General features: G+C 39.0%; 1 protein-coding gene across 18 annotated transcripts in view; it reads right to left on the reverse strand.

Moving 5' to 3' along the window:
- DTNB (dystrobrevin beta) overlaps positions 1-19,953 on the reverse strand; it is a 299,924-nt gene that overhangs the window by 143,127 nt on the left and 136,844 nt on the right. For all 18 annotated transcript variants that reach the window (XR_004054289.1, XR_004054290.1, XM_010383016.2 and 15 more), the window contains exon 9: positions 9,743-9,867. Coding sequence is in view for 16 of the 18 variants with exons in the window: in XM_010383016.2 (XP_010381318.1) it covers positions 9,743-9,867 (125 nt within the window). In the remaining 2 variants the exon portion in view is untranslated. The remainder of the gene's footprint in view (positions 1-9,742; positions 9,868-19,953) is intronic.

The raw sequence follows: 19,953 nt of genomic DNA on the forward strand, positions 1-19,953 counted from the left end.
TGCTTGAGGTCAGGGGTTCGAGACCAGCCTAGTCAACATGGCGAAACCACATCTCTACAAAAAATAAGAAAAGTTAGCCAGGCATGGTGGCACGCACCTGTAGTCCCAGTTACTCAGGAGGTTGAGGCATGAGAATTGCATGAGCCTGGGAGGAGGAGGTTGTAGTGAGCTGAGATCACACCAATGCACTCCAGCCTGGGCAACAGAGAAAGATTCTGTCTCCAAAAAAAGAAATGCTACTCATATGTTTGTATTTGTACTCTGCATTGCACTCTGCACATTTCTTAATACTTAGTGTTGTATTTTTAGTTTGCTTTCATATAGCTAAAACTCTTTATGTCCTCCTAATACAGTGGTTCTGTAAACTGATCAGATATATTAGGGAACTTTTTCAAAAGTTTCCAAAAGGTGGATTCTTAGGCCACCTCCAGAATTACGATTAAGTTGACCTAGAATGGAAGTAACCTGGTCATCTGTACTGTTTTTTTTTTTTTTTTTTTTTGAGATGGAATTTCGCTCTTGTTGCCTAGGCTGGAGTACAATGGTGTGATCTTGGCTCACCGCAACCTCTGCCTCCCAGGTTAAAGCAATTCTCCTGTCTCTGCCTCCCGAGTAGCTGGGATTACAGGCATGCATCACCACACCCAGCTAATTTTGTATTATTAGTAGAGATAGGGTTTCTCCATGTTGGTCAGGCTGGTCTCGAGTTCCAGATCTCAGGTGATCCGCCTGCCTCCCAAAGTGCTGGGATCACAGGCATGAGCCACCACGCCCGGCTCTTCTGTACTTTTTAAGGCTTTCTGAGTGATCTTGGTATCAGCCAAGTTTGGGAACCATTAACACGTATTGAATACAGAAAAAAAATCTATAAGACATAGAAACTCAAAGTTGAAAGGAACCTCAAAAGCAAAAGTTATCTAGTCAAACTAAATATAATTAACTGCTCAACATCTCATCTGAATCTAAAAGAGAATCTACCAAAATTTTTTTTTTTTTTTTGGGGGGGGTGGTCTGCTGACCATATTCTTGGCTTGGGAGTAATTCAGACTAATAAATAGTTCAACTATAAAATCTGAATTCTAGGTAGTATCTTATAGAGTTGAAGACACTTGTAGAACAAGTTACTAGAGTTGACCAGTATCTGGTTCTCCTCTCCTTCCTAGGTACACAGAAGGCTATTAAGGCTTAAAATTAGGTGGGGCTGTGAGGCATTTCTGAAGCAAAGCACAGAAGAATGGCTCTGAGCTGTCCCTACACCTTCTTCACCTGCTGCAGCAATGAGGAGGGCTCATGTGAAGATGGTGGAGCCAGAAGAGTAAAGGAGCCTACACCATTGAACCACTGCCCAGGTCAGCTGCTCCAGTCATTCCAATCCACAACGGACTCTGTGTGAGTAACAAATAAACATTTATGAACTGAACCACTGAGATTCGGTTGTTAACCTGCTACTATATTATTACTCGTGCTATCCTGAATATGTAATATTCATATCCCAGGACCCGTAGTTAGCCTCCTACCTTACAGGATTTCTCCACACAAGAGTGCTCAAAGCAGCACTGTAGGCTGTAGTGAAAAACTGGAAATAATGTCCAGCAATGAAGAATGCATTACTTGTGGTAAAGTCATTCAATGGAATACCATTGGAGGTTTTGGATAAATTTCAAAAACATTACTTAATGAAGTAATAAACTTACAGAACGCTATGTAGAGCATGACCATTTATATATAGTTTTAACATATCTGATTTTTATGGATGTATAAATATCTATTAAAAGTATTTTTAAAAAGTAAAAAATCATGAATACCAAACAAATGTTAGTGGCTACCCTTTGGGAGAAGGAAAAGGTGATTAGATGAAGAAGAGGAACACAGGAGACTACAGTTTTATCTACAATGTTTTATTCATTTTTTAAAAAAGATCCAGGCTGGGCATGGTGGCTCACACTTGTAATTCTAGGAAGCTGAGGCAGGTGGATCACCTGAAGTTGGGAGTTCAAGACCAGCATGGTGAAACCCCATCTCTACTAAAAATACAAAATTAGCCAGGCGTGGTGGCACATGCCTGTAATCCCAGCTACTCGGGAGGCTGAGGCAGGAGAATCCCTTGAACCTGGGAAGTGAAGACTGCAGTGAGCCAAAATCGCACCATTGCACTCCAGCCTACGCAACAAGAGCGAAATTCCGTCTCAAAAAAAAAAAAAAAAAAAAAATCCAAGGTAAACATAATAAAATAAAAATTAATAAGGAAAAATTCAAGTTCTAATTATTAGCTCTCAGTCCCAGCTGCATTTCTACTTAAATTTCTAACAGAAAACTCGATACGGGGAGGGCTTTTTAAATAGAAGAAACCTGAAGTCAGGTTTACCCAAAGACAGGGAAAGTGAAGCCACAGAAAGTCCTGGAACCTCTGAAGGAGAGGTGAGAGGTTGCATTAAGATAAGAGATGGTTGAAAGAATGGATAAGAAGCAGCAAATTCCCACCCAATCCCCACCACCTCCAGCCTCACTCCCAACACCACATAGCCGGATGACTACCCCTTTCTAGGCTCACCAGGAAACCAGAGGTTCCTCTCAAGGCAAACTGAGCAGAAAGCCCCTGAGCTCAGGAGCCCCAGGTGGAGGCAGGGGTATGGAGCCTGAATGAAAACGAAGAGATAAAGTGAAATTCTACGCTAAAACTATTGGATTCTCCAACATACTTCTCCTGGTCAGGATTCACAGAACTTTTGGCCCCAGAAATGTATCCTAGACAGTAATACACAGAAACTGTCATGCAGCTCCATGAGGGAAACATGCCATACACTGTGGCATTATATGTGGAAGCAGAGGTCTGAAAGCAACCAACGTGTCCACCTCAGGGAGAATGGACAGGTAAAATGCTGCTCATAACAGCATTTATAAATATATATATGTATAAAATATATATAATATATAAAACACATATAATAAACTATATTATATACAAAATATATATTATATAAAAATATATAAAATATATTACATATTAAAATATATATTATATTAATAAAATATATATTACATAATAAAATATATATATGTATTTTTAATTGAGATAGGAGTTTCACCCTTGTCGCCCAGGCTGAAGTGCAATGGCGCAATCTCAGCTCACTGCAGCCTCCACCTCTCAAGTTCAAGTGAGTCTTCTGCCTCAGCCTCCCGGGTAGCCAGGATTACAGGCACTGGCCACCCCGCCTGGCTAAATTTTGTATTTTCAGTAGAGACAGGATTTCACCATGTTGGCCAGGCTGGTCTTGAACTCCTGACCTCAGGTGATCCACCCGCCTTGGCCTCCCAAAGTGCCGGGATTACTGGTGTGAGCCACCATGCCTGGCCATAAATAAATATCTCAAAGGGACATACAGCACAATACCTACTTTTTTTTTTTTTTTGAGATAGAGTCTCGCTCTGTCGCCCAGGCTGGAGTGCAGTGGTGCAATCTCAGCTCACTGCAGCTCCGCCTCCTGGGTTCACGCCATTCTCCTGACTCAGCCTCCTGACTAGCTGGGACTACAAGTGCCCACCACCACACCCGGCTAATTTTTTGGAACAATACCTACTTTTTAAGAACATATGCTAACAAAAGATACACAACAAGCACATCAGAATGGTTATCTATAGGGGAAAAGGTGACTAGAGTGGGACATTTCCATAAAGGGGAGTTTTTAAAAATATGATAAATAGCACAAATAAAATGGTGGAAGAAGTCCACATATCATAGTAATGTTAATAATTATATAAATCAGTTTCAATTAAAATCATAATTATAATGATATTATAATAATACATTTGAATTGACCAAACTTGCCAGTTAAAAGACTATCAGGTTATCAGGTTAGATTTTTTAAATCCAGCTTATAATTTACAAGAAACATAGTCAAAACCTAAAGACACAGAAAAGTTGAAGGTAAAAGTTTAGAAAAAGTTATGCCAGGCACAAACCTAGCAAAAGATATTGAAAGATGTTACTGGTAGATAAAATAGACTTGAAAACAAATAAAATATTAAGGACAAACAGAGTCACTATACAAGAATAAATTTTCATTGTCCTAGTGAAGTATGTATAATTTTGAGTAAGTAAGACTATATATGATTTGAGCAACATAATTAACAAACTTGACCTAATGGACATATATTCATCTACTACATAACTCTGCATCCAACAAGCACAGAATAAACCTTGTTTTCAAGCTTACATGGAACCTAATATAAACCTGATCATATACTAGATAATAAATGTCTTAACTAATTTTTAAAAATTGAAAAATACAGACCATTTTCCAGACTAAAAGTAAGTTATAAATTAATAACGAAAAGGCAACTAGAAAACCTCTATATGTCTGGAAATTAAGAAAGTATATACTTCTCAAAGAAGAATCCTAAAATAACTTAGGAAATATTTAGAAGTAAACAACAAAAAATATTTTATGGTAAAACCTGGGTAATACCCAGATAGGGTTCAGATAAATTTTTAGCCTTAAATGTTTCTACTAGGGGAAAAAAAACCACAAAAATAAAAAAAACTGAAATGAGTAAGCTAACCATGCCTTTAAAGAAATTAGAAAAGGAGGCTGGGCACGGTGGCTCATGCTTGTAATCCCAGCACTTTGGGAGGCTGAGGCAAGCAGACCACCTGAGGTCAAGAGTTCAAGACCAGCCTGGTTAATTAACATGGTGAAAACCTGTCTCTACCAAAAATACAAAAACTAGCAGGGCATGGTGGCATATGCCTAATTTCAGCACTTTGGGAGGTCAAGGCCGGCAGATAACGAGATCAAGAGATCAAGACCATCCTGGCCAACATGGTGAAACCCCGTCTCTACTGAAAAAGCCAGGCGTGGTGGCGGGTGCCTGTAATCCCACCTACTAGGAAGGCTGAGGCAGAAGAATTGCTTGAACCTGGGAAGTGGAGGTTCCAGTGAGCCAAGATCGTGCCACTGCGCTCCAGCCTGGGTAACAAGAGTGAAACTCCACCCCCCACCAAAAAAAAAAAAAACCACAAAAACAAAAAGTTAAAAAAGGAGTAGCAAAATAGACCCAAAGAAACTTAACAAAAGAAAAAAATAAAGGGCATAAATATATAAAATTTTAAAAGTACAGGCTGGGCACGGTGGCTCACACCTGTAATCCCAGCACTTTGGGAGGCCAAGGAGGGCAGATCACGAGGTCAGGAGTTTGAGACCAGCCTAGCTAACATGGTGAAACCCTGCCTCTACTAAAAATACAAAAAATTAGCTGAGCATGGTGGCGGGCACCTGTAGTCCCAGCTACTTGGGAGGCTGAGGCAGGAGAATGGTATGAACCCGAGGTGGAGCTTGCAGTGAGCCAAGATCGTGCCACTGCACTCCAGCCTGGACAACAGAGCCAGACTCTGTCTCAAAAAAAAAAAAAACAAAACAAGTATAATACGTATAGTAAGAGATTATCAAAACCATGTCCTTTGAAAAGTCCAATAGATTGGAACAAACCTAAGTCAAGATTTGTCAGCTTAAAAAAAAGAGTGAGAGAAAGGACCAGGCACGGTGGCTCACGCCGGTAATCCCAATACTTTGGAAGGCCAAGGGGGGCGGATCACAAGGTCAAGAGATCGAGACCATCCTGGCCAACATGGTGAAACCCTGTCTCTACTAAAAATACAAAAATTAGCTGCGTGTGGTAGCGCGCACCTGTAATCCCAGCTACTCAGGAAGCTAAGGCAGGAGAATCACTTGAACCCGGGAGGGGGAGGTTGCAGTGAGCCGAGATTGCCACTGCACTCCAGCCTGGCAACAGAGTGAGACTCAAAAAAAAAAGAGAAAAAATGCCATAAATACATGAGAGTAGAAATAAAAAAGGCTCATTAGCACATATACTGTGGACTTATAAAGACAATAAAATATTATGAACATTGTGTCAATAACTTTTAAAACTGAGAGAAAATTAATTCCTACAAATACAAAATGCTCCAAGGTAACTTCAAAAATAAACAAAAAATAAAAATAGTTTAATTGTTTTTTAAAAATGGAACTACCAGTTAAAAATCTTCCCACAAAGAAATCTTCAGGCTTAGATGGCTCCATTAGTGAGTTTCATCAAAAATTTACAAAGAAAATAACTCCAATCTTGAACAAGCTCTTCCAAAAATATAAAGAGAATGCTACTCCATTTTGTAAGAATCGCACACTGGGTGATAAAAACAACAAAACAAAAAAAAAAACCCAAATCAAGGGAAGTTATAGGAGAGTTTCACTTAAAAACATAGCCAAAATCTAAACAAAATATTAGCAAACAAACTCCAGCAGTGTATTCAAACAATGGCCAATTCAGATTTATTCTGGGAAGGTAAAGATGATGTTAAAAAACACTTAATGTAATTCACTACGATAATAGAATAAAGAAAAAGTCTTTGATCATCAATAGAGAAAATCATATAATCATCTCAATACAGAAAAAGTCTTTGATAAAAGTCAGCATCCATTCATGACAAAAAGAAAGCATTTTTTATTTCTAGCAAACTAGAAATAAAAGGGAACCTCTTAAACCTGATAAATAGTTTATACAAAACCTACATCAAATAACACACTAAATGAATGCCGAAAGCATTCTCTGTGGGATTAGTAATAACACAAAAATGCCTTTAAACCACTTCTATTGAGCACTGCACCGGAGGGGCTAGCCAGCATAGTAAGACACCCCCCCACCCTGCAAAAAGTATGATTAATTTTCAAAAGTATAAGGTACGGAAGGGAAGACACAAAGCAGTCATTATTTGCCGATTATATAATTATTTATAGAAAATTCAAAAGAATCTGAGTATAAAGTACCAGAATTAACAAACAATTTAAGCAAGACGACTACCTAGCTAGTGGACTAAAATACAAAAACTATTTGCATTTCCATACACTAGTAACAAACTGTTAAGAAATATAATTCAGAAAATATTCCATTTGCATTACAGCATATGCTTACCAAAACACATCGCACTGTACACTTAAAGTAGGTGTGTTTTATTACATGTAAAGTATATCTTAAATAGCTGTAAGAAAAAGGACACGACTGACACTTTTTGTAACAGCAATTACAAATGTCAAGTGACATGAGAGTTAATCTAATATATAAAGACTTTTCTGGGGAACAATGATAAAAATTTACTTAAAGGTATAAAAAGATATTTAAATAAATGCAAAGACACATTCGTGGAATGAAAGCTTTAATACCAGAAGGATGTCAGTTCTCCCCAATTTGATCTTTAGATTCAGTGAATCTCTGATCAAAAATCTCAACAAAATTTTATGAGGAACTCAGTAAGATGAGTCTAAACTTTATACGAAAGAGCAAAGAGCTAATAATAGACAAGACACTCAGAAAAAGTAGATTACTTAGTCCCTTATGGTAATTGACACAGTGAGATATTGGCATAGGGATAGGCAATTCGACCAAAGGAGCAGAATAAAGAACCCAGAAGCCAGCCTGTGCATATTTGGAAACTTCATTTTTGACAATGGTGGCATTGTAGTCAGTGGGGAAATGATGGATTATCTATTGAATGACCCTGAGACAAGTTATTATTCAAATGCACAAAGCGAGGGGCTGGGGAAGAGAACTGGATATTCTACATCACATCACACACAAAAATCCATTCCAAATGAATTAAAGACATATGTGAAAAGGCCATCTTTAAAACCTAAAGAAAAAAGTAAGGAGAAAACCGCTATAATGTTGAGACAGGCAAGGAAAAACACGAATCAAAAAGGAAAAAGGTTAACAGATTTAACAAAAAAAATTGGATTATAGGCAACAGATAAACTGTGCTATGGAACGCTATGTAGGGGTGGAGGACATCCTCTTTCCCAACAAGAAGAAAGCAATGAGAAACTACAGGAAAAACAACAACAACAACTGTACAAGAAAATCAATCCAGTTAAAAATTCAATAGGAATGATTTTCAGCAATCGATGGTAAGTAAGAAAGAAAAGCCCAGTGAACTCCAAAGACAGAGTAACTGCACAAAAGGATCCACAGAATCACAGCATACTATGTGACTGTGTAATGAAGGATACTAACTGTAAATGTCATTATTTGGCTTTATTAGATTTAACCCTTGATCAATCTCAGAAGACTCAGTTATGGTTATCGAAGAGAACAGAAATATTATCAGCTTTGACAACATAAAAATAAGGGCACAGATGGCAGATATTAGGAGGCAAAGGAAAAGTAGACAAAAGTAGACAAAATTTTCTCAGTTTACAAAGTGGAAGTCAAAAAGAAGTTATAAGAAACAGAGTTTTTAAAATATTATTTAAAATTAAAAAGGTAACCAATTTAAAAATGGTGATATAATTATGAAAAACAGGGATGGGTTGGTATGTAGAGTTAAAAATGAGGCTGATTCCTTACACCACAAAAGTAAGTCAATAATGTCTAAAATTGGCTGGGTGCAGTGGCTCATGCCTGTAATCCCAGCACTTTGGGAGGCTGAGGCAGGTGGATCACTTGAACCCAGAGTTCAAGACCAGCCTAGGCAACATGGCGAAACACCATCTCTACCAAAAATTAAAAAAGAATTAGCTGAGCATGGTGGCCTGCACCTATAGTCTCAGCTACTTGTGAGGCTGAAGTGGGAGGATTGCTTGAACCTGGGAGGCAGAGGCTGCAGTGAGCTGAGATCACACCACTGCACTCCAGACTGGGTGACAAAGCGAGACCCTGTCTCAAAAAATAATAATGATAATAATGTCTAAAACTGATAAGTCAAGAAACAGTGCTCCAAACATATTATTTAGAAATACAGAGATAACTATTAGTAGATTTAAAACCCAAAGGACAGTGAAGTGTGGGAGGGTATGTTGCATTCATTATAAGCTCTTGTGTGACTGAATTTTTAATTCACATGCATGGGTTATTTTAATAAATATAAACAGGTTTCTAAATAATTGAAAGAAAAAAGGAAAAAGATCAAGATTCTCTAGAGTTCATTTAGTCAAACACCTTCCATCAGGGAGGTGAAAGAAAATGAATGCCCACTCCAACAGAAAAACTTCTAAACATCTGATAAAGATTCGTGATCCAAAACCCTACCAAATTTATTCATCAGGGAAGCATATTATCATCATTTAATTCAGAGTGAAGAAAGCAGTTTACAGGCTGAATCTTACTCTTCACTGTTTCTCTTCCTCCCTACTTTCCTTTCTCTATTTCTCAACTTTACTGTTCTCCTCTAGCTTTGCTTTACTTAGCATGAATATTCAAACTAAATACATACAAATAAATACACACAAAATACCAGTTTTATTTGTAGAATATAGTCTTATGTTTCCTAATTTTCTCTCAATACAAAAAGAGCAAATTAAGTTGATTTTCATTTCCATGTTGTCTACATTAACTCAAAAGTCTCTACGGGCATTACTGCTGCAGCGAAAAAGATCTCTACCACCGATTTAAATAATGAACCCAAAACCACAAAAGGCAACCCACCTAAAACCAGAACAATAATTACTCTTCAATGGGCTCATGTTTCTGGAGGCTGCCATATTACTCAGGCTTCAGGAATCAGGAGCTAGGTTTCCGCGTGGACACTTAAGGTGATTTACAGAGAAGAAAGCTTGACGTCTAAGTTCCCCCAAAAGAAAGTAAAAACCCGAAAAGTTCAATGTTCATGTTAAGTGATGTCTGGTTTTGATCCACAGAAATTTCACAAGGCCCCCATTTCAGTGTGATCCACAGGCACTTCCAGGGGTATACTTACACTATATGTGCAAGGTCAAGTGGTTTCTCTGGTTGCTCAGGAAAAACAGGATGCGGGGGTTCTCTGGTGGGTACACACCCTAAAGATTTACTAATTGCATGGCTCAGCTTCTTTGCAGGAGATTTCTGTGTCAAAGCAGAAAACAGTAAGGAATTAACTCTTCAAAAGAATGAAAGGAACTTCAAAAAAAAAAAAAAACTTTGTGACAAGAGTGTAAAAACATCTTTTCAAATGCAAATCAAGTTTCATTATTGTCAACATCATTGGGCCTTGCAGAAAGGAACCTCCAGTTGTCCCAAGGTCATCTGTGGTCCTTCATTTCTGCAGTTCCTCCTTCATGTTTACTATAAAGTCACACTATCAAGTAATGTCAACTTTCCTTCTGGACATCTCTATGTGCTCTTGGCAAGAACTCCCTCCTTTGATGCTTCTGGATCATTTTTGCTAAGATGTTAAAGTTAATTCCCTGACCAGAGTCAGAACTTTTTGATGGAGGCCAGGCGCGGTGGCTCATACCTGTAATCCCCATGCTTTGGAAGGCTGAGGCGGGTGGATCACCTGAGGTCGGAAGTTCGAGACTAGCCCGACCAACATGTTGAAACCACGTCTCTACTAAAAATACAAAATTAACCAGGCATGGTGGCGCGTGCCTGTAATCCCAGCTGCATGGGAGGCTGAGGCAGGAGAATTGCTTGAACTTGGGAGGCGGAGGTTGCGGTGAGCCAAGATCATGCCATTGTACTTCAGCCTGGGCAACAAGAGCAAAACTCTGTCTCAAAAAAAAAAAGAACTTTTTGATGGGCTACAATACTAAAAGGCTAAGAGCACACAGCTTATGGATGTTAGCAAATTAGCTAACTAAGTTACACCCCAAGATGTTAGGATATTCCCAGATAAACATGAGGCAGAACATTTGATATTAAGGGTCTGGTTATGTAGTTGGATACAGAGTACATTCACAATACGCAGACCCAGAACTCTACATTACGATATATAAAGCTACAAAAATAAGTTGGCATACCAATACATTCTTCTGGAAGGTAGAATAATACCCACCAAAGACTACCAAGTCTAAGAGTCAATCATAAATATGCACAAAAGTAAACAACATGCCACAATCAGGTTAAATAGAACATTCACTTCTTTTTTCTTTTCTTTTTTTTTGAGATAGAGTCTTGTTCTGTTGCCCAGGCTGGAAAGCAATGGTGTGATCTCGGCTCACTGCAACTCCGCCTCCCGGGTTCAAGCAATTCTCCTGTCTCAGCCTCCCGAGTAGCTGGGATTACAGGCGTCCACCACCATGCCCGGATAATTTTTGTATTTTTAGAAGAGACAGGGTTTCACCATGTTGGTCAGGCTGGTCTCAAACTCTAAACCTCAGGTGATCCACCTGCCTCAGCTTCCCAAAGTGCTGGGATTACAGGTGTGAGCCACCACACCCAGCCTAGAACATTCACTTCTAAAACTCATATATTTAAAGGAGGCTCCTTTTATACAGATTATACTGTCCACCCAATTCCCCTAAAATAACACTGTTATCTGAGATTTTCTTGGCAGGATATTAACTGTAAAGAAGTTTAACTATTTCATTCTGCTGCCTCTGCAGTTTATTATCATATGTGCCACTTAAATTGGAAAATAAAACATGGTTGCAGTTGTCTGCCTCATCAATGCCACGTCCCCACTAGACTTCTATATGCTGCTTGCTGTAGTATTTTAACACAAAATAAACAAAAATCTGTTTGCCTGTAAGACCATATAGGCAGAGCTAATGAATACTTATTTATAATAAAGACTCAATAATACAATTTCTTCAGAAACTTCATATATTGGCTCCAAATCACTTACTACTATTCCCTTCAACACATTAAATTCTGGGAAAACTTGGTCAGGCACAGTGGCTCACTCCTGTAATCCCAGCACTTTGGGAGGCAGAGGCAGGTGCATCACTTGAGCCCAGGAGTTTGAGATCAGCCTAAGCAACATGGCGAAACCCTGTCTCTACAAAAAGTATCAAAAAAATTAGCTGGTGCGGTGGCATGTACCTGTAATCCCAGTGACTCGGGAAGCTGAGGTGGGAGGATCACTTCAGCCTGGGTCATCGAGGCTGCAGTGAGCTGAGATTGTGCCAACTGCACCCCACCCTGGGCGACAGAGTGAGACCCTGTGCCCCTTCCCCCCAAAAAAAAATTCTGGGAGAAGTCTAGATGTAACCAAATTTCCTGAAAGTATATAAAGCAAAACACAGCAGAAATTCTCAACTTCTCCCCTACCTTCTTTCTATTTTCCTTTTGCCCATCAAGAAGTCATGATGTGACGCTGATTCTTCCCGCACTACAACAGTTTCTGCACTGCCCCCAGAGATCATGTCACCCTTCTGCTTAACACCCTTCAAAGGCTGATAGTCACTTACAGAATGAGATCTAAATAAATGCCTTCATTTTCCATACAAAAGCTTTCACACCTGACTCCTGCCTCTCTCTCTTTCCACTTCCCACTCACGTAAGTGATGAGCTGCTCACAGTTAACTCAATATACACTGTACTCTTTTAGGTCTCTGTATCTTGGCACATGCCTTTTCCAGGTCTCCCTTTCCCAATCTATCTTTCTGTACATTTTTTGCTTATCTCTCAAGCCTGCTGGTCAGCATCCCTTCCTCTGTGAAGACTTTCCTCACTGCTCCATACGACAGCAAGTGCCTTTCCAGGCTACCCATTTACCTGTACCTATTTCCACTGTTGCACTTACCATGCTATACTGCTGCTATACTGCAATTTTTATTTTTATTTGTTTATGTATTTATTTGAGACAGAGTCTCGATCTGTCACCAGGCTAGAGTGCAGTGGAGTGATCTCGGCTCACTGCAACCACCGCCTCCCAGGTTCAAGCGATTCTCCTGCCTCAGCCTCCCGATTCGCTGGGACTACAGGTGCATGCCACCAAGCCTGGCCAATTTTTGTATTTTTAGTAGATAACGGGGTTTCACCATGTTGGCCAGGATGGTCTTGATCTCCTAACTTCGCGAACCACCCGCCTCAGTCTCCCAAAGTGCTGGGATTACAGGCATAAGCCACCATGCCCAGCCCCATACTGCAGTTTTTAATTTGTTTGCCCATCTCTATTATACTGCTGCTTCTGAGGGTAGGATTTCCATCTTACTCATCTTTGTATTTGAATAAATGATTTACCTAGATGAATTTTCCAGATTGCTTTTACCTACCTAGTAAAACCATAAAAATCTTTTTTTATCTTTTGAGGATTACAAGTAGAGGCAATCAGAGGATATCAAAGAGAACACCTTACTTTCACTTTTATAAGGAAACACTACATCTGTCATCCATGTATTAATTTCATGATTTTTTGCTGTATCGGCCATTAATTCATGTAATATATGTGAAACGTATTATCACACAGACTACTTTAGCTCCATCCTAAAAATAATCGCCATGAAATAGAAAGGTAAAATCAATACATCAAGATGAATTCCAAATAATTAAAGCACACCAAGGGAAGCTTGGTATGTATGGCAAGGGAAAAAACTGAAGACATGTAACTGGAGTATTAACTAAGGCCTAAAAAAGATATTGCCCTAAAAATTTTAAAACTATGTATCCAATCTAAACACATAAATAAGTGATTTCCTTAAAAGATCTCAGATTATGACTTGGACCTGAAGTGAAGTTTGATAATGAGTTAGTTTAGGAGGCTACTATAACAAAGTCTCTAAGCAAGAGTTTGAAAACTGCTGTGTCAAGACAGGGGCATTAGCTCTTCTCTCCAGTCACCCCTAGGATGAAGCCCCAGACTCGAGAATCGACAACTAAAAATTTAAGGAAGCAAAGAGGGCGCGAGGGCAGAAGAAGAATACGACACGTGCAGGACCTGGAGTCTCCTCCACTTCATTTAAGCTCCTATATCAGAGACACTCTTTGAGGTCTTGGTACTTTTTCCCAACTTGCACTCTAAAACTGATTTAATGGAGAAGTCTTAACATAGAAAGTTAAATCTTCTCTAAATACTCTTAGGCAATGATTTCAAATAGGATATTGTGTTTTCAATACAGTAATCCACTTTACCAAATTTCAAAACATTTCCTATCCTCTCTTAAAAATACTACAGGTTATATTTTTAAAACATACCAGGCTGGGCATGGTGGCTCATGCCTATAATACCAGCACTTTGGGAGGTCAAGTTGGGAGGATTACCTGAGGCCAGGAGTTCATGATCAGCCTGGGCAACACAGTAAGACTCCATCTCAAAAAGAAAAAAAAAAAAAAAATCCAAACATTAGCCAGGTGTGATGGCTAGCAGTTGTAGTCCTAGCAACTCAGGAGGCTGAGGTGAGAGGATCGCTTGAGTCCACGAGTCTGGGGCTGCAGTGAGCTACGACAGTACTACTGTATTCCAGCCTAGGTGACAGAGTGAGACCCTGTTTCTAAATATACATATCTATACACACACCAAAGAGTATAAAATGTGTACAGTGTTTTTTTTAGACAGTTTCGCTCTTGTTGCCCAGTCTGAAGTGCAATGGCGTGATCTCGGCTCACTGCATCCTCTGCCTCCTGGGTGCAAGTGGTTCTCCTGCCTCAGCCTCCCTAGTAGCTGAGACTACAGGCATACGCCACCACACCCAGCTAATTTTTGTATTTTTAGTAGAGACGGGGTCTCACCATGTTGGTCAGGCTGGCCTCAAACTCCTGACCTCAGGTGATCTACCCACCTCAGCCTCCCGAAGTGCTGGGATCACAGGCATGAGCCACCACACCCGGCTGTACAGTTTTAAAAGTATAAAACAAATACCTACCTACCCACTATTCTGCCTGTGAAACAGAACATTCGTCACTCTGAAGACTCCTTATGGGCCCTCATCCTAATACTATATCCCACTCACACTCTACCCCCTCTTCTCCTGATAATCACTATCCTGGATTTCGTATTAATCATTTCTTTGACTTTATTATCTTAGCAATTACATATAATACATTGTTTAGATAAGTATAAAATCTGTATAGCTCTCTATATATTCTTCTGCAACTTGCTTCTTTTACTCAGTTATGTTACAATTTATCCATTTTGATGGATATAATTGCAATTCATTTTTTTCACTGCTTGATGGTATTTCATTGGTTAATTACACTGTAATTTATATATCCATTCCACTGCTGATGAACATTTGGGGTGTTTCCATGTTTTCCATTCATTTGCAATGCTGGTGTAACTTTCCTGTCCATGTCTCTTATGGCCATGTATAAGAATTTCATAAGAGTGGAATTATTGGTTCATAGGGTTATGCACATTCAATTTTACTAAGCACTGCCAACTTGTTTTTACAAAGTGGTTACATTAATTTCCACTCTCATCAGCTCTGTGAGAGTTCATTAAACTTCACATTCTGGCCAACTATGTCATTGCCAGACATTTTAACATTTGCCAAGCTGGTGGGTGATGAATGGTACTGTGGTTTTAATTTGCAATTCCCTGGTTATTAAAAAGATTGAGCATCTTTTCCTATGTTTATGGGCCATTTGTGTTTCTTCTTCTGTGAAATGCCTGTTCCTGTCTTTGTCATAGGGTTGCACTGGATTTTTCTGTTTGTTTGTTTTTAACTGATTTGTTAGAGTTCTTTATACTTTTTGTATTTTAACCCTAGGAAAGTTGTATCTTACAAACAACTCCTATTTTGAGGCTTGTTCCTCACTCTATGTTTTTGATGAACATCTTTAAGTATCAGTGGTCCCAGTTTAGTAATTTTTTCCTCTATATTCTGTCCTTTTTGTATCTTAATACTTCCCTCCGAGGCCTTAAAGTATACTCCCAAATTACGATCTAGAATGTTGTACAGTCTTCACTTTTCATATTTAAGTCTGAATCTACTTAGAAATAATGTCTTGATAGGTATCAGGAAATATTCCAATTTTGTCCTACATTTACTACTTATATTTATCATTTAATAGTCCATTATTTAATAAATGGACTATTATTACGTATATTCCTGCTGGATATATATTCTATTTCTGTCTCTATAACAACACCAGTGATTTTATGACTATAGCTTCCTCCTGTCTTTTCAGGAAGTGCAAGTGCCCCAGACCTACAGTCTTCTTTAAGGGTGTCTTCATTATCTTTGGCCCTTTGCACTTTCCACTTAAGTTTTAGAATCAGTTTGTCATTTACCACTCAAAAAATCCTGTTGGGATTTCAATGGGAACTGATCAAATCTATAGATAATTCTGGAGAGAAGTGACATCTTTGCATACTGACCATTTCTTTCCATAACTGTGTTCATTTCCTCATGTATTTAAATCTTCTTTAATGTCTTTCAACAAAGTTTCAAATTCTTCTCCATAAAGCATTTATATGTCTGTTCTTATTCCTAGTTATTTTATAAACAGGTTTTGTATATAGCAGCCCTGCTCTTTTTTATAAATTGTGATAAAATATACATAGCATAAAATTTACCATCACAATCATTTTATTATTATTATTTTAGAGACAGGGTCTTGCTGTTGCCCAGGCTGGAGTGCAATGCTCAATCATTTAAAAATGTACAGTTTGGGCCGGGCGTGGTGGCTCACGCCTGTAATCCCAGCATTTTGGGAGGCTGAGGTGGGTGGATCACCTGAGGTCAGGAGTCCAAGACTAGCCTGGTCAACATGGTGAAACCCCGTCTCTACTAAAAATACAAAAAATTAGCCGGGTGTGGTGGTGGGTGCACCTGTAATCCCAGCTACTTGGGAGGCTGAGGCAGGAGAATCACTTGAACCCCAGAGGTGGAGATTGCAGTGAGCTGAGATCACACCACTGCACTCCAGCCTGGATGACAGCGAGACTCGGTCTCAAAATAAATAAATAAATAAATAAGTACAGTTCAGTAGGGTGAAGTATATTTACGTTGTTGTGCAACCAATCTCAGGAACGTTTTCATCTTGTAGAGCTGAAAGTATATAATCATTTTAAAAATGTGCTTTTCCCGCTCCCTCCAGCCCCTGAAAACCGCCAATGGACACGTAGGATGCTTCCGTCCCTTTGTTATCAAGAACAGCGTGGCTATGAACATGAGTGTACAAACATCTCTTTGAGACCCTGCTTTCAATTCTTTTGGTTATATACCCATAAGTGGAATTGCTGGGTTATATGGTAGTTTTGCTTTTAACTTTTTGAGGAACCACCATACTACTTTCCACAAAAGTTGCACCATTTTAAATTCCACCAATAGTTCACAATGGTTACAGTTTCTTAGGGTCGCCAATAAAATGTTGAATAAAAGTGGAGGTAACAAGCCTTCTTGTTTTGTTTTTGATCTTAAAACATTTTCAACATTTTGCCAGTAAATGTAAGAGATGCTATCAGATTTTACAAATACTTTACATTAGGTTAAGGTAGTTTCTCCTACCCATGGATTACTAAGGTTTTTGTTGTTGTTCTGTGGGTGTTTAAATTATTAATAGATGTTGGGTTTTTTGGTTTTTGTTTTGAGACTGAGTCTTGCTCTGTTCGCTCAGGCTGGAGTGCAGTGGCGCGATCTCGGCTCACTGTAACCTCCACCTTCGGGGTTTAACCAATTCTTTTGCCTCGGCCTCACCACGCCCAGCTCAGATGTTGGATTTAACAAACATTTTATATGACTCCTTTGAGATAACTATAAGGACTTAATCCATCAATCTATGAATGTGGTAAATTATAAGAATACACCCTTAATTGCTTAAGTAAAACCAGTGTGGTCATGATATATTATTTTTCCTAAACACTGCTGAATTTTCTACTATTTTCTTCATGTTTTCATTTATGTTTGTAAGAGAATGGCTTGTAATTTTCCTTTTCTTGCTGACTTTTAAGACTTTGGTACCTAGGTTATTCTAGCCTCAAAAATGAAATTGGGAGTGCTCATTACTTCTTACAGAATCTGGGAAATTTTGTATAATACTGCAATTATTCTTAATAGAATATTTGCTGAAATTCACATAAAGTCACTCAGGCCTGGTTGTTTCCTTTGTGTAAATATATTGAGCAAATCCAATTTATTTAATAATTATGTTATTATTTGGGTGTTCTATTCCATCTTGAATCAGTTTTGGTAAGCAACGGTGTTTTAGAAATTTGTTCATTTCAACTTAGCTTTTAATAATCAAATGTACAGTTCTCATCTTTTTGCCCTTGATTTCCCAGAGAATATAGTCTATATGATATTATACTAATTCTTTTTTGAGGCTTCCTTTATGTGGTCAATTTTTGTGTATTTGGGGGAAAAAAAAAGTGCAATCATTCATTGCTGGATACATTGAAATTATCCAGTTTGAAAATGTATTTCTCAATCTCACTGTGTTCCTATTAACTTTTTTTTTTGAGATGGAGTCTCACTCTGTTGGCCAGGCTAGAGTGCAGTGGCGCAATCTCGGTTCACTGCAAGCTCTGCCTCCCGGGTTCACGCCATTCTCCTGCCTCAGCCTCCCGAGTAGCTGGGACTACAGGTGCCCATCACCCCGCCTGGCTCATTTTTTGTATTTCTATTTTTTTAGTAGAGACGGGGTGTCACCATGTTAGCCAGGATGGTCTTGATCTCCTGACCTTGTGATCCACCATCTTGGCCTCCCAAAGTGCTGGGATTACAGGCATGAGCCACCGCACCCCGCCCTAACTTTTAATTTATATATTTTACAGCTACATTATTTGACACGTATTAGTGTAGAATTGTTAATTTTGTCTTTTTATCTTTGATAAACCATCTCTAGTAAAGACTTTATAAATATGATAAAATATACAAAGTTTACCATTCTAACTTCTCTGGTAAAGATTTTTGCCTTAAAATCCTTTTTCTAAGACTAATATAATTTCAACAAACTTGTTTTGATTAGTACCTGACCTGGTAAGTCTTTTTTATTCTTAACTTACAAGTTTTCTGTGTCCTTATTTTTTGGCTGTCCCTTGAAACAGCATAGAGACAGATTTTGTTTTTGTTTTTGTTTTTTGAGACAGAATCTTGCTGTCGCCCAGGCTGGAGTACAGTGGCATGATCTCGGCTCCCTGCAACCTCCGCCTCCCGGGTTCAAGAGATTCTCCTGCCTCAGCCTCCCAAGTAACTGGGATTACAGGTGCACGCCACCATGCCCAGCTAATTTTTGTATTTTTAATAGAGACAGGTGTCACCATGCTGGCCAGGCTGGTCAGGAACTCCTGACCTCAAGTGATCTGCCCACCTCGGCCACCTAAAATGCTGGGATTATAGGCATGAGCCACTGCACCTGGCTGAAACAGATTTTTAAAAATATTTGACAACTGTTGCTTTTTATCTAGAAAATTTAATGAACTTACTGATTAGTAATATATTTTTATTCATTTTTATGGCTTATTATGTCATTACTTGTTTCATCTTTTTCCTTTTTGTCCTTTTCAGGTTTTATTTTTCTTATTTTATTTTCCTCTTTTGGAAATTTGCTCTTTGAGTTTACTCTTCTAGCAGCTACTTTTGTTGTCGTTGTTGTTAAATTAAGGTAACATTTATTGAGAACTTAGTGTCAGGGACTTAATGGGTGCTTTTAACTCTCAAAATAGTTTTATGAATTAGACGTTAACATACAGGCACAGAAATTAAAACTCAGTGTAAAAAGTAAGGCTCACATAACTAGGTCTGTCCCTCTTTTCGTGGTACAAACAGCCCCTCAACAGGTAAAATTACTCAGAGAAAGAACAGCTGGTGACTGGGAGGGACAGCCAGGGCAGTGAGGCATCCTCACAAGGAGTTAGAAAGAAACAGGAAACCACAGCCCAGCGAGGGAGATGTGGAGTACCACGGGCTCAGGGTTGGGTCATGAAGGTGAGTCAGGGGTGGGGACATGGTGTCCAACTGAGGGGCAGATTCCAAAGTGGGCAGCAGAAGGCGACTCACTGCAATGGTTTCATGTGTGTTCCTGTGCTAGGGCTGAGACTTGTTTTCCTCAGATAACAGGCGCTGAGATACTCTGAAAAACTTTTTCTTGAGCTCAGATCATTGTGTTTTCAATCAACCTCAAGCTAATTCCTTGCACAGCACAATCTTCAGCTCAGGGTATATGCTGACAGGCCCTGACATTGGGAGCATAACAGCCTAATGGAAAAAGCTCAGGATTGGTGCCTTTGAGGCCATTCCTGTCATTTTCACTTCCAATTACTCTCTGAGTACATCATCCTGAGCTCCAAGCCACACCATCTGAGGGGATCCAAGCAGAAAAATG

This window comes from Rhinopithecus roxellana, chromosome 17, assembly GCF_007565055.1.
Source record: "Rhinopithecus roxellana isolate Shanxi Qingling chromosome 17, ASM756505v1, whole genome shotgun sequence".
NCBI lineage: Eukaryota > Metazoa > Chordata > Mammalia > Primates > Cercopithecidae > Rhinopithecus > Rhinopithecus roxellana.